The following is a 14,197-nucleotide window of genomic DNA, read 5'->3' as shown; positions in this document are numbered from 1 at the left end:
ACATGAATACATGATAGTCTTCTGATTGTCCAATTTCGCTATCAGTGCAGCTACAGGCATGGTTCACGGTGATGGAGTCATGGAGCTTGTCAAAATGTTGGATAATGCAGTTAGGTTCTATGGTTCTGTATACATTAATTAAGTGTCCCGTTCAAGCTTGGTCCACCTTTCAGACCCACGTTTTTTACATTACTTAGCCTGCAGTGGAGCACCTTTTTTTTTTATGTCAGCATTGATTGTGTGTGATAGGCACACAAAAATGTTAATGGGCAATTGTGTATCAATGGGCCAGAATCATACTAGGCCCATGTTTACATAAAAACAGCCCATATACGAGTCTTTGTTGGTTGGTCATTCTCCGGTGCATTGTTAGGTGAATAGGTGGTGGAGTTTGTGGAGGTAGGGAATGTGTTGGGTTTTCATTGAGGAAGGGTCAGGCAATGGGGTAGGTGATGCTCTGTCTCTGTCTTTGTAAGGGAAGAAGGAGTCTGAAGGGAAGGAGGAGATTGAAGGAAAGGAGGGAAACAAAATGATAGGGTCAAGTGGGATGTGATTAGATGAAGGTTTTTTTTTAAGTTTTGAGAGTGTACTTAGTTAAGTCGGGGGTACAAATAGTTCTCATCTTTATCATGGTTGATGTTGGTGTTTTCACGATCACATTTTGTAAATTTTTGATTGTAGAATTTCTTTACTGCTTGCAAATTTAGGAATTTGTGCTAAATTACATAAATATATGTTCCTATGTGATTTACTCCTTCTTTCTTTGTCTTACTCATGCAGAATCTTACTCAGGCAGTTAGGCTTGACAGAATTCAATGGATACTGGCCATAATTTCATTATTGAAAACAGTACATGTGACATGATAGTCTTCTGATAGAACAATTTTGCTGCCATTAGTGCAGCTGATGTTATAAAAATGCAGCAGTCATGAACTCCTCATCGGATTCAAGAGCAGTCATTGAATTTGGTAGGAGGCAGACCTCCAAATCAATGCTTCCTCCCCCTTCTTGTCCCGGGTAACATGTCGCTTTTCCGTCGAACTTATTTGCATACCCACTACGAACTGCCACTGGTTTTCCCAGTCCAAATCCATTTCCATACACATTGAACCTGGGTGAGTGCCCCATCATCACACTACATGGATCGAAAAAACGATCTAGCTGGTAAGTGAATGGAGACTGCAGCCACATGTCAAGCCAATCGCGAACGTGTTTATCATTGTAGTTAACCACAGCCTGATGCAATTTCCATGCCGCCCATCCAAGATCATGTTCAAGCAGTTCACCTACTGTGGCCACTCCTATCAGAGTAATAATCGAGTTTCCAAAGTAATCCCGAGACAAAGGCGGATTCAATCTGGTTCTGTTATTGGCGGCCAACCTGCAACTGGTTATTTGATTTGGTGGGAGATTTCGTATCCGGGTAATGGACCTCCAGAATAGAGCAGACACGGACTGGAAGGACGAAATCTTGCTGGTGTTGCTCTGTGCATTGGCCTGTGCTTTGAGTTTGGCAAGTGATTCTGCTGTGAAGTGAAAGATTCTCTCTTTAAGTTCAGGTGATTCATATGGCCTGATGAACTCATCAGGATGTTTAAAAGGAAGGTTGATCATGGGACCTTGACCTTCACTAAACCAGGGTTTGAAGACAGATGGGTGTGATATGGGAACGTAATTTCCTCCTGCTTCAAAGATTTCAGACCACAAATTGAAAAAATTCCAAAAAGAGGTTCCATCAGCAATGGCGTGATTCATGGAACACCCTATGAAGATGCCATCTATTAGCTCCGTGACTTGAATGGACAACAAAGGCGTGGTGTGGCCATCATAGTTGAGCAATTTGGTAAGGTCAAAAAACGATTGAACAACAACTGGTACATAATTTGGTGAAAGGATGTCAGATACCTTCATGTCCAGGGCTGCATGAATAAATCTTGCTCCAGCAATGTTGTTGCAGTCCACAAAGACAACATGCGAATGAGGATTTTCACTTCTTGTTGTGGCAAAACGGCTGGCTAGTGGGTAGAAATGAAGGAGAGTGAGGTAGAGAGATTGCTTAAGCCTGTCTAAGAAAGACTCCATGAAATTCTCCTGTTGTTCTACCTCTGGTGGCTTGGTAAAGAGAATACCCTTCTGGATATAGTGAGCAGAGAGCATGCTGAGATCCCATGGTGTCAGATGTAATGGCTGCTTCATTTCTTCTGAAACATGGACGGGTTTGATGAAGCATTCTGAGATTTGGCGAGCAGTTGATGAACTCATTTTCAGAACTTCCACTGAATTTCTCTCAGCCCAAGAGAGCTAATTTATAGATCTTTGTTCCTTTCTATCACCGCAATCAGAATTGCAGCTTAACTTTGATACCCTGCAGCAGCAACGGCGAAAGTTCTTAAAAGAGATCTCAGCCCAAGCGACAGCGCAAGCCCCTCCTTCCTCAACTACCCAGTTATTGACTAGTTTAGTTTGTGTCAGTAAGTCAATGTTCTTTATTGCATCTTTAAGCTCTATGGGAGGTTTTTTAAAAGAGAGAAAGCATGTGAGTCCTTTTGCTTTCTTGAGGGTGGGTGGATGGCCGGCCATCTCACCTACCGTCAACGACTTGGATTGTGGAAGAAAGATTGCAATAGGACCCTATCATGAGAATGATAGCGGCATATAATATATGGCTCTCCAACTTTCACTGGTCAAACCTGTCTCACATAAATATCATTCCCACATATTGCTGAACATTTTTGGTAAAATGTTTGGGATTAAGCTGTTCACTTTGTAGACCCTCGAATCCATCTAAAGGTCACCAATGAATTGACTTTTCTTTCCAATCTGGAGATCTTTGCTTCCTTCCTTTCTTCCTTGTCTTCTCCAGCACCTCTGCTCCTTCTCACTCTTCAACAATTTTTTTTTTGATAGATACATGTGGATTTTATTTAGAAGAAAACAGAGGATATACAAGCAAATAGCCACCCATGAACCAGCAAGAACCGGAGCAATAAAAACTCAGAAAAGAGAAGCCCAGACCAAACCGAAACCAAAAATGGAGAAGCCCCAATATAGAAATCTTTTGGGTTCTATACAACATGCCTAATTGCTCAATTTGATAATTTGTTTTCTCGCTTATTTATTTTATTTTTTTTAAAAGAAGGTGATAGAGATCGTTGTATTAGGTTACTCATAACTAAAACCCGTAGGTATCGAGTCTACCATAAAAGTTGAATACAACTTAAAGATTAAAAAAACAATAACAAAGTAATAAAACACAAATATTAAATCGGACATCGCCAAACATTGTTAGACGACACCAGATTATATCAGACACCGATGAATCATTGTCTAACGAAAAAAAACACAGATTACAACTTGGATCTACAACCGGATCTTGACAACCCTGCAAACGAGAGAGACCAAACTCCTTCAGATCTGGAATCTCATCACTAAAATTCTAAATTAATGTCATTGGAACACCAAAAATGTCGATGATCGAAGATCCGCGACAACTGGAGGAGATCAAAATCCAGAGAAGAGAATCCCTACAAAATCCTTATTCAAATCACAAACTCACAAAACAAAAATAAAACAGATCTGGATGAAGAAATGACATATCTAACCCATGGGAGGAAAAGAAGAGGAAAGAAGAAGGGAGAAAAGAGGCAAAGAAGAGGAAAGGGGGAGAAGGAGAGAGAGAGAGATGAGAAAGAAGGAAGAGGAGATGGAGGCAGGAAGAGAAGGAGAGAAGGAGAGGGGAAGGAGACGGGGGAGAGAAAAGGGGGAGGAGAGGGGGCGTTGGAGCGGGGAGAGGAGGAGGCGTCCCCTCCTCTCCCAAACTTTTACAAAATGGGTTTTTTCCGAAGTGTATGGCTGGGTTTGGGCACACGTTTCAGGCCTGCATTCCCCGTTGAGTTTTGGCGTAACGGGCCGCAATGTGGTCTTCGCGTGTTTGGGTACACGTTCCGTCTTGAATGAACCAGGCAAAATCTCGACAACCACTAGAGTTGTAGCAAACGACATTTCACTTTAAAAAACACGGAGCCCCCATCTTTCGAAGTCAAAAAAGTCATTGGTATTTACACATTTGCCATTGTTTGAAGTGCTGCTTCGTCCTCCGCATGATTGTTCGAGTTCCATGGCCAAATCGCGACACCCTTCATTCAAGCATCTTACGTACAGCAGGAGCAGCTGCAGAGGGGTAGAGAGAGAAAATTCTGGAAGAAGAAACAAAGGGTATAAGAAGAAGACGACTACCTCTCCTCAGATCTGCCCTCCTCACATATGCTCTTCCTCAAACGACTGTCTCTCCTCAGATTATTTGTTCCTTTGGTTTTTGATTTTGATTTATGGTTTATTTGTTCCTAAAACGACTTCCTCTGGTTTTGGTTTTTTTAATTTCAATGATCGGGTTGTGATTTATGAAGCATCCATTTTTATTTTTATTCTTTTTTCTAGTTTGTCTAGTTTTTAAATTTTGTCAATCAAATTTTTAGAATTATTTATATTATTATTATTAGTTATTAGTTATAAAAATAACTTAATACTTATAAATTTGTGAATAAATAGGGAAATAAATCTTTTTTTATATTCAATGCACTCATACTAAATAAACTTGTGAAAGACTAAATTTAAATTTGGTAGATTCAACCACTAATAAATTCACAAAGTATTTATTAGTATTTATAATAAAAATTGGACAAATTTCACACGCAAAACGCGAGACTACGTTTGACAACACCTCACCACAAAGACTACGTTTGACAACACCTCACCACAAATTTGAAAGTGATGCGCCAAACAGCTTCTACGTTCCAACTCAGCTCATAGCACCATAGTTTTATAACGCATAGCACAACACTTCACAGCAGTTGACGTCATTCCTAAACACCTACATAAAACATTTGTTTAATTGCTTATTAAGAACCCAAATGTCATTTTATTATTTTGTTTCCTACGTTTGTGTCAAGTGAAGCTAATGAAAACCTTTGATCTTCGAATAAATTGAGTTAAACCATAGATAGATTTGTAATGCCCACAAGCTCAATCACATTATAATATTGTCCACTCTGGGTTGAAACCCTCATGAATTTGTTTCTCCAACTCCAATGTCCTAGCTTAAACCTAAACCTAGAAAACCTGTCTTAGACGATGAGTTCTCCTCCTCTTAATTTTCCCTATGTGAGATCTTATCACATGCAACGTAAATTCCTCATACCAAAGATATCAAAAGGTTGAATTTATGTTCAAAATAATTTGACCACAAAATTCAGGAAAAACTCGCAAACCTCCCTACTTTCCTAGCAAATACCAGCAACCCTAAATAATGTATCTAACGTTTGAAATCTATATGCCCTTTGTGCCGAAGGAGAGACTAGTCCACTCTAATTAAATAAACGCCCACACGTCATTACTCAAGAGACAAGATTTTCATTCAAGGAGAGTGAGGCAAGCTGATCAGCTTGATTGTTTGCCTGCTGCTCAGCAGCTACATTCCTCAGGACCTCTATGGCCTCTGCAACTTTAGCCTTCAAAGCATCAGGTGACTCAAGCAGATGTAAAACCTCAGTCTGGTCCATCTCCAGAAGCATGCCCGTGACCTTGGCTGCAGCTTCATGCTCCAACTGATCCACAAGGGGGTATAAACTTTCACCCAACATCTGCCCATCCACAAAAACACAGAACAAAACATTATGCTGATGAACAAACGAGAGAATACAGAGGCCAACCACACGAAACTCAAGCATAGAGAATGGAAAAAAAGTTCCCACCATCCTCTGCTGTTCAGGTGTTGCATTTGCCAGGGCAGAAGCCAATGCCGTTATAGGCAGAGGTTGACCTACTGGAGCATCTCTCCTTGGCATGCCACCCACGTCGTACGGAACAGAAATCATCCCTCCAGCAACACCTGGTACTTGAGCATCTGGCACGTTGCGACCAGGCAGATAACGGTATGAGCGTCCACCCCTAGGTACCATCTGAAAGGTGCCAACAAAAAGATTATCACACAAGTAACAACAGACAGTATCATTGTAGAACAAGGGGAAATGCTAAAAAAGAGAATATAAGGATTCAGATTCGACAAACCTGCTGCTGCATAAGTGGGACTGGTTGCTGAGGTTGTTGCACAGGTCCAGATCCACGTCGCCCCCCTGGTCGCTGCTGGCCCTGCTGACCCTGCTGGACCAGTGGAACAAAAAAATTTGGCATCGGCCCCCCACCAGGCCTCATTCCAGGAACAAACTGCTGCTGATAGCCAAACCCAGCCTAAATAAACAATTGAGGAAGCCGAGAAATTAGCTTTTCCAGAATAACAAGTGCACACTGCAACCGATCTTTGTTATGAGTGCTGATAGAAGCAAATTACTGTCGCGGAGAACCAATTGGGGCAAAAAATGTTATTTACCCCCACAATAAGATTCAACTTGAAACCAAAATCCTCTACTGAATTTGTCATCACTTCAAATTTATGCTGCCTACTTTGGATTTAAGGGTCGGAAAAAAAAAAATACAATGTCCAGCATTTTTTAGAACAATTAAAGAATGCAGACATACTACCAGTCTGAATAGGTGATATCAGTAAGCAAGCATACGTTTAAATAGCAGAGCAGATTCAAACTACAATATGAGATACCCTAGAAACTTGAAGAGACCAAACCACAGCAAAAAAAAAAAGCGTAGAAAACAAAATGAATAAAAGGCTGAGAAACTAGATTAGGTATTAAAGAATCCAACAAGAATAATAATCGTAACGACAACATGAACAACATTAATAATGCTGAAAATTACTTGTGGATGAATTATAGCTGGAGGTGCTTGCCCATACAAAAATTGTTGACCAAGCCCCGGGGCACCAGGTGGATACATTGGCATACGAGGAGCAACCGGAGGAGTCATAGCAATAGGTCTCATTTGAGAAAATTGTGCCTAAAACAACAAACCCAGTTTACAAAGTAAAATTGTGCCTGAATAAAAACAGCTAGAAAAGTGTAAATATTAAGGAACACACAATTTCAAGCTAAAATGCAGCTCAAGCTCAACCACATTTTTCAAAAAAATGATACCTGTAGCCTTGCTCTCCTCTCTTCTTTCCGCTGAGCCAGTGCAACATAGAGTGGTTTGCTAACAACCATTTTTCCATTCATGTCAGCAAGCTGTAATTGAACGGTAAATATGCTATAAGATATTCTAGTTATTCCACGAATTATGAAAACCAAAAGGTGCTAAACTTACAGCCCGAGATGCTTCTTCAGGAGAAGAGAAGGCGACAAATCCAGAACCTTTACTAATACCACTGGGGTCGCACATAACCTGTAAAGGAGACTATGCGTAAGTCAAGAAACAAGGGTCGCACAGAAATTTAATGAATAACATAAAAGAACATATAGCCCACCTTGCATGAAGTGATTGTACCAAACTCGGAGAATAATTCCTTTAGTTTTTCATCATTGATGCTGTCATCCAAATTCTTAATATACAAATTCATCCCTTGATACTTGTCTACAGTGTCTTTAATACTCTGCTCAAACTTCCCCTTCAGTTCAATCTCTCTCTCAATTTTTTTCTGGGCTTTCCCAACATACCATTCCTTGTCATCAAACTTCTTGCCATTAAGAGCTTCAACAGCTTTAGCAGCATCATCTGCATGTTCAAAATTGACAAACCCAAAACATTTCGACTTCCCATCTCCATCCCTCATGACTACAGCACTTGTAATTGGTCCATATTCGCCAAAAATTGTCTTCAGATCCTCATCAGTTGTTGACTCGGATAAATTTTTCACATAAACATTATTAAATTTTATGTTACTCAAAGTACTATCTCGTTCATGCTTGCGGAGAAACTGTCCAACATACACTTGCTTATCATTTATAAGCATGCCGTTTAACTTATCTATTGCAGTCTGTGCAGACACTTCATTTTCAAATTGAACAAAACCATAGCCTTTAGATTGGCCAGAAGCATCAGTAGCCATCTTGCAAGAAAGAATGGTCCCAAATGAAGAAAATGTATCATGTAAAGCTTTGTGGTCAATAGCTTTGTCAATATTCTGCATCCCAATAAAAAAATACAAGAAAACAAGGAATGAATATTAAAAAAAAAAGACAATGCAACATGAGCTCTGAAATTCAGATCTAAGAGGAATGTTTAAGTACAACCAAAACAATCATGATTACAGCAAAAAAAAAAAAAACAAAATTACACTTCCAAAGGTGCACCAGAACCTCAAAAAGATGTTTAAATCTTCAGGTTCTAAAACACACACAAAATATACAATCAATGTGGATAAAAGTCTTAAGAGAGCTTCTAGAAGGGAGCAAAGTAAGCTAGACATAAGCTATTACTCCCTTTGACTAGTCCACCACTTAATTCTTTATAACTTCTGGAGAATTCTCTTAAATATTATCAGCATATTTCTCAGCAAAGAAAAGTGTTACCAACTATGGCTGCATAGCTACACAGAACTAAAAGTTCCAAAATAGTTGTGATTTCTACAACGATAAAACTTGAAAGAATCCTAATCTAACATATGTATGTTTATTCATCTATTACAGTAGAGCAGGAATCCTAAATTGCAGCCTAAGAGCATCCAGATATTTCACCTGATAAACCTAATGATACGCACTTCTAAGAGAGGAACACATGAAGGAACAGACAACTGAATGTAATACCCGAGGAGTCCACCAGTTTGCCCTCAGAGAGGACCCTCATTTCTCACACAACTAAAAAAGAGTTGCACAATAAAAAATACCTTGATAAATATATTCCCAGCTCCACTCTTACGAATACTAGGGTCCCGATGTGAATACATGACCCTAATTGGCCTGCTATTGAGAGGAGTGAAGTTCAGTACGTCCAAAGCCCTTGCAGCTGTAGACAGGAGAAACAAAAACTAATTAATAAAACAAAATAAAATATAACCAGCAAAAGTGACTGGCAATCCTCCAAAGAAAATGCAAAGAGTACTAGATGAGCGAGGGCTTGTTCAAGCTCCTATGTATCGGGCAGCCCTTAATCTCTTTCCTCCATAGCTGATTGGACAGTTTGGAAGTGGCTCAGTTCAGTTCAGGTTGCAGTCATTGGTCAACCAGATCAGTGCATGCATTGTAGATGTAACTGGTAAATGGAGTGGTGTGCTGTTGGTTATTTATGGAGATAACTGTCCTAGAGAGAGAGAGAGTCCGATCCAACCATACGAAGTACTTCTTAGCAAGGGCAATGGCCCATATACACTCAAAATGGAGGACAAGAGCAGAGAGATTTACTCATATATCCCACAATAACACCTGGCTAGATTTTTGTAACTATCAGTGGTAATACTATCAATAGAACCCATCTACCGTAATCACAACAACATGGATGAAGAAGTAATCTTAGATACAATTCAAGTTGACAAATCAGCCTAATACACTAAAATTGTGATAAAATCATGCAGTGGTAGGGCTTGATAATGTTGGCATAATGGATGGTTGGCGCCTGGGGGACAATGGCACTTAATCACGTAAGTGATAAGCCTCCAACCCAAATTGATCAAAACCAGCATCATCAACTTTAATATTCTGATTCAAAATATACATGTTATATTCAACATCAATTCTTCGCCAATATCAACAGTGGCAAACCCAAGATCAGATTTTAACCATTATTACAACACATGCGAAGCACAATGTACAAGGAAAATCAAGGTAAAAATCCGCAGATTTTTAAACATTGTCACACAATAATTCGCAACGGGAAATAGAATACTGACCATCCTGAGTATTGCTGTAGTTGACATAACCATATCCAAGAGATCGGCGGGTGCTTAGGTCCCTACAAACCCTAACTGACATGACCTGGCCAACCTGGCTGAAGAGATCGTAGACCTGTGAGTCAGTCACGCTCTGGTCAAGATCTCCAACATACAGAGAGGTCGTCACAAACTCATTCGCTGCAGGGCTAGCCGCCACCACACCATTCGGTGCCGATACTGGAGCCTGATGCTGCACTTGAAGTTGCGACATCTTACCAAACACAAGCAGACAAAGACAAACCCTTCAAGAATTCTTTTTACTTCAATTCCAATTCCTTCTCCCCTTCTTGATGAAAGAAAAGAATGAATAGAGAACAACAAGCAACAGAATTATAACTCAAAACCCTGAAAATCCCGATAAGCCACTGAAATACCTAATGTATAACAATTATAATGCAAATTTGAGATTTTTTTCCTTTTCTGCAATGAGGACTATAAAAGCGGAGAGAAAAGCGAGATAAAATCTTCCGACTAACAGACGATCGACGACCGAGACGACGGAGGAAGTAACACCGACAAAATTTTTGGTATTTTTTTAGGGTGGACTGGGAGGGAAGAACAAACTGCACCGCACCGGTTCAGGCGTAACCGTCTGGGTTTTATATCTAATTATCTGGAGAAACCCCAGTTTGATTGTGATGTTTGTTTTTTACCGTCCGATCTGTCCGTCAGATAGACGCAGCGGTTTTGTTTCAACGGCTAGCATTACATGATCGAGTCTCTAAGGTGTTACGTAACGGTTGGCAACAGAATGACGTGGCGGTCTTGTGAAGTTTCGAACTCTTGTTTTGTTTCTTCGAAGTTTCCGAAAAGTGGTTAAAATCGTAGCCCATCTAGAAGTTCGGATCAGAAGCCATTTGTCGGAGTGGACTATCGAGTCAAGCGTAAACCCAACATGTGATGTACCAAATCGATGGCCCAAAAGTCGAACTATTGGGCCGTAAACTAAATTACTAATAAAGTAGCCCAATAAGATAAAACGGCCCAGACCCATAATTGAATGCCTAAATTGTTATTCTTTGCGTACCGTTAAAGTTGGTCAATCATTTGGGCGGGCCCAGCCCATTATAAATTAAAACTTGATAATTAGTACATTAGCATAAAGAAATTTTGTCATCTGGAAATTAGCAATCTTTATTTGAGACTATAATAATCATGCATGAAGTCAGTATAGATCTGGCTAGCTGATTGCTTTATTTTATAATTAATTAAAACATACTTTAGAAGATATGCATATCCAAGTTGGTAGGTTATCACTTATCACTTCACCTAAATCATTTTAGCTTTAGGCATGGTGTAACTTTACTTGAAACACCTTTTGAATCCTTTTTTTTTTTTTTTTAAATGGTTGAAACTCATGCATCTCATTTCAAGATAGTAAACGTTAAACCTAACGCTACGAAAACAACCTAGAAATTTACAAACGCCGAACAATACCGAACTAGACTAGAAAATTACAAACACCATACTAGACCGGATTATACCATACTACACCGGACTACAAACAGCTTAGGAATATATCCGAGTAGACTAAAAACAAACACAATTACACAAAAAACAAGTTGAACAAGGCAAATATGTCAATTTGAGCAATCCTCCAAACAGATCTGAAAGTAGATCTAGATTCATTGAAATCATGCATATCTTTGTTTGAACTTGTTGCTTGAAATCCAAAACGTCCTAATGGGCATGCGATCATACACCGCTCCTGAAACCAAGTCATCCCCAAATGAGATCCAGGGGAGAAACTCGTCATATGCCCATATTATTGAAACAAAAAAGTAAAGGAAAGTATTAAATAAGTGGCAGAAGGAGAAGAGGAGGCAACCGTCTCCCTCCTTTTCAAACATTGAAAAATGATTTTGGGTTATGTTTAGAGAGAATTTTAGAGAGCGAATTTTATGGTTTTTGGAGATGAAATTTTGAACATTGCTAGTGTCATTTTTTTGAAAAGAGGAGGGAGAACTCGAACCCTAGTCTAGGGTGTAATGTTGCTAGCGCCATTACGACCATAATTACCAAAATCTTAAACCCTAAACAATATTATATATTTTAGTAAGTGCATTTATTTATTTTTCAAAACACATAATCAATTTCACGTAACTGGATGTATGAATATGATTGTTAGGGTACAAACACCTTTTTAATTCTCTCTCTTAAGAAACATACAAACACCTTTCTAATTCATTCTCTAAAGAGAGATCTTTCGATTTCTTCCTACATGTGTCAACAAAAAATTCTGCAACATATATTTTTGCAAAAATATAGTAACAATTTGAATTGTAATATAGATTTGCAATCCTTTCCTCACAATTTTTTTGTGCACCATCCTCTGACAATAATTGGGGAAGACTTAGTTTTATTTGGATTTCGATTTGACATTGTTTTGCACTCCGCGAACTTAGGTATTTTTGTCGAACTACGTAAATCTTGTATTCTTTCTTCTTTCTTTACTGTTTCGATTGCACTGCTTCTTATTGCTATATTATATGTCAGTTTGTGAGGGACCTTTTTTTATAATAAAAAACTTGTATTAAAATAAATAAATGCAAGTTACACGGTATAGATAGGAGGATCATCATAAAGAAACATTACAAGAAAATAAAACTCATATATCAATAATAAAGAAAAGACCCCAAACAACTTGTAGAGCAAAGAGATATAACTCTCTCTTAGAATCAGGCAGTGGCCTTAAAGCAGCAAACTTTCTACTATAGTGAACTGTCTTGAAAACTCCCCAAATAACAAGATTGGGAGAGCATACGCTAAAGTCTTGAGATATTTTCTTAAGAATCTTGATCAAAGCTTCTATAAGACAGATGTAGCCGCTAGAAAAACTCACATCGTCGCTCAGAAAAGCCAAATCTGAATAAAAGAGAGACAAACCACTAAATCTGAGGAGAAAACCACCAGATCTGGAAGGAAAATCAACAAAGAATCGAAAATACTAATAGAGTAATATCTAGGGAGAAGGAGAAGTGCTCGGATCTCGACTCCTCCTCATACTGCCATGGAGAAAGGAGAGTTTTTTGAGAGAGTTTGCGAGGGACCAGTTTTACAACACCCATACAACAAGGAATCTTGATCTCCAACACTCAAGATTTAGTATATTAATTTAGAGATTGTTAACGTATATAATTAATTCCAGTTCCTAACCACCAATAACGTGTTTTCCTGAAGGTTAACATTTCGTAGTAACTCCGTAATTAAGCGTGTTTATACGAGAACACTATCAGGATGGGTGACTTCCTGAGAAGGCAAAGTCGTACGGGCCCGATGAATTCATGGAAATCGAACAATTCAAAACCAATAATATTATTGATGTGTATATGTGCTGAAAATTAATAATAGATACCATCAACATGATTTGAGAGGTTGATGGAGAATTCTCCATTCTGGCAGAATTCCTGCGGCACGCTTAGGTTGGTGCAGTAGTACACTATTGCTTTGACCATAAACTGGAGTGGTTTTTCTTTTTGTTTTTGTTTGCTCTCCAAATGTTTTTGTGTCAGTTGGCGCGAAATCGTTAAAGGTGTTAATAGGCATCATGTATACATATGGACTCCTTTAATCATGTGACATTTTGGAGACCTTGAAGTCCTCGTGTAACTACACTACATACATACTTTGCAACAATTCAAAAGAAAGAGGGTGTGGTGCAATTCGAACAGTAAAGAAGAAGAAGAAGACAAGATAAAGAGAAAGGCATGCATTTGGACTTTTAGTGGGAGTCAAGATTTCCCTCTTTTGATGAGTTTTGTGCAACACAACCAACCATGCATATCGAACTGCATTGAAAATTAAAAGGCAAAAGAGGGGCATGTAGCAAATAAAGAAAAAGGTAGTGAGCAGGGATCCTTTCTTCAGTGGCATCAATTCAATCCAATTAATTGTGTTCGGACTGTCATCCATTCATTCTCTCTATATATATATAATGAAAAGATCACTTCCACCCTGCACAATTGCACCCACTTTTCCCTTACAAAGACATGACAATTTTCTCACCATGCGATCATTCTTCTTTTCTTTCTAGAGAAAAAAGTAAAAGGAAAAAAGCAATGGGGAATTACACTGTTTATCATAAAGACATGACCTAAGTGTGTACATACATATAAAGATGCTGATCTAGATGATCTAGTTGGGAATATCTTTTAGTCCAAACAATGATGCCCTATCATTCACTTTATTTGGCATAAAAATGCAATTTACCTTATCATCAACAATCCCTTTCTATCAATTTCCAAGCTAAAAAGGCTTCCAAATGCAAAACGAAAACTAGGGGTATAGAAATCTTTTTTCAGTCATCTAACAAAAGTTGCTATGCTAGCTAGGTGAACATGACCTTTCCTTTATGTGTTTAAATTATAACCATGTTCTTTGAGGAATAGATCAGGAGACATGTTAGGCCTTTCAAGGAATTATATG

General features: G+C 38.8%; 2 protein-coding genes across 2 annotated transcripts; both read right to left on the bottom strand.

The window, feature by feature from the left end:
- Positions 1–808: 808 nt before the first annotated feature.
- On the bottom strand, positions 809–4,396 carry LOC120009632 (uncharacterized acetyltransferase At3g50280-like). Its single transcript, XM_038860284.1, has one exon. The coding sequence runs from the start codon at positions 2,260–2,262 to the stop codon at positions 910–912; it is 1,353 nt and encodes a 450-aa protein (XP_038716212.1). The 5' UTR covers positions 2,263–4,396; the 3' UTR covers positions 809–909.
- A 777-nt stretch (positions 4,397–5,173) lies between these two features.
- On the bottom strand, positions 5,174–10,358 carry LOC120009451 (polyadenylate-binding protein 2-like). The gene is made up of 9 exons (XM_038860061.1): positions 9,731–10,358; positions 8,732–8,850; positions 7,373–8,029; positions 7,213–7,290; positions 7,044–7,133; positions 6,769–6,906; positions 6,067–6,246; positions 5,751–5,957; positions 5,174–5,639 (listed from the first exon to the last, which is right to left on the bottom strand). The coding sequence occupies exons 1-9, from the start codon at positions 9,981–9,983 to the stop codon at positions 5,394–5,396; spliced, it is 1,968 nt and encodes a 655-aa protein (XP_038715989.1). The 5' UTR covers positions 9,984–10,358; the 3' UTR covers positions 5,174–5,393.
- Between the last annotated feature and the right edge of the window lie 3,839 nt (positions 10,359–14,197).

Source organism: Tripterygium wilfordii, chromosome 11, assembly GCF_013401445.1.
Source record: "Tripterygium wilfordii isolate XIE 37 chromosome 11, ASM1340144v1, whole genome shotgun sequence".
In the NCBI taxonomy this organism is placed as follows: Eukaryota; Viridiplantae; Streptophyta; class Magnoliopsida; order Celastrales; family Celastraceae; genus Tripterygium; species Tripterygium wilfordii.
The sequence above is the reverse complement of the archived record's forward strand: the minus strand, read 5'-3'. Positions and strand labels throughout refer to the sequence as shown.

Bases quoted from the DNA above. Each gene is read 5' to 3' on its own strand.
- LOC120009632 (XM_038860284.1), bottom strand. From the start codon at position 2,262: ATGAGTTCATCAACTGCTCGCCAAATCTCAGAATGCTTCATCAAACCC.
- LOC120009451 (XM_038860061.1), bottom strand. From the start codon at position 9,983: ATGTCGCAACTTCAAGTGCAGCATCAGGCTCCAGTATCGGCACCGAAT. The intron at 7,134-7,212 runs GTAAGTTTAGCA...GTTCAATTACAG, and splicing joins CTGAAGAAGCATCTCGGGCT to CTTGCTGACATGAATGGAAA. The intron at 5,958-6,066 runs GTTTGTCGAATC...GGCACCTTTCAG, and splicing joins TCCCACTTATGCAGCAGCAG to ATGGTACCTAGGGGTGGACG.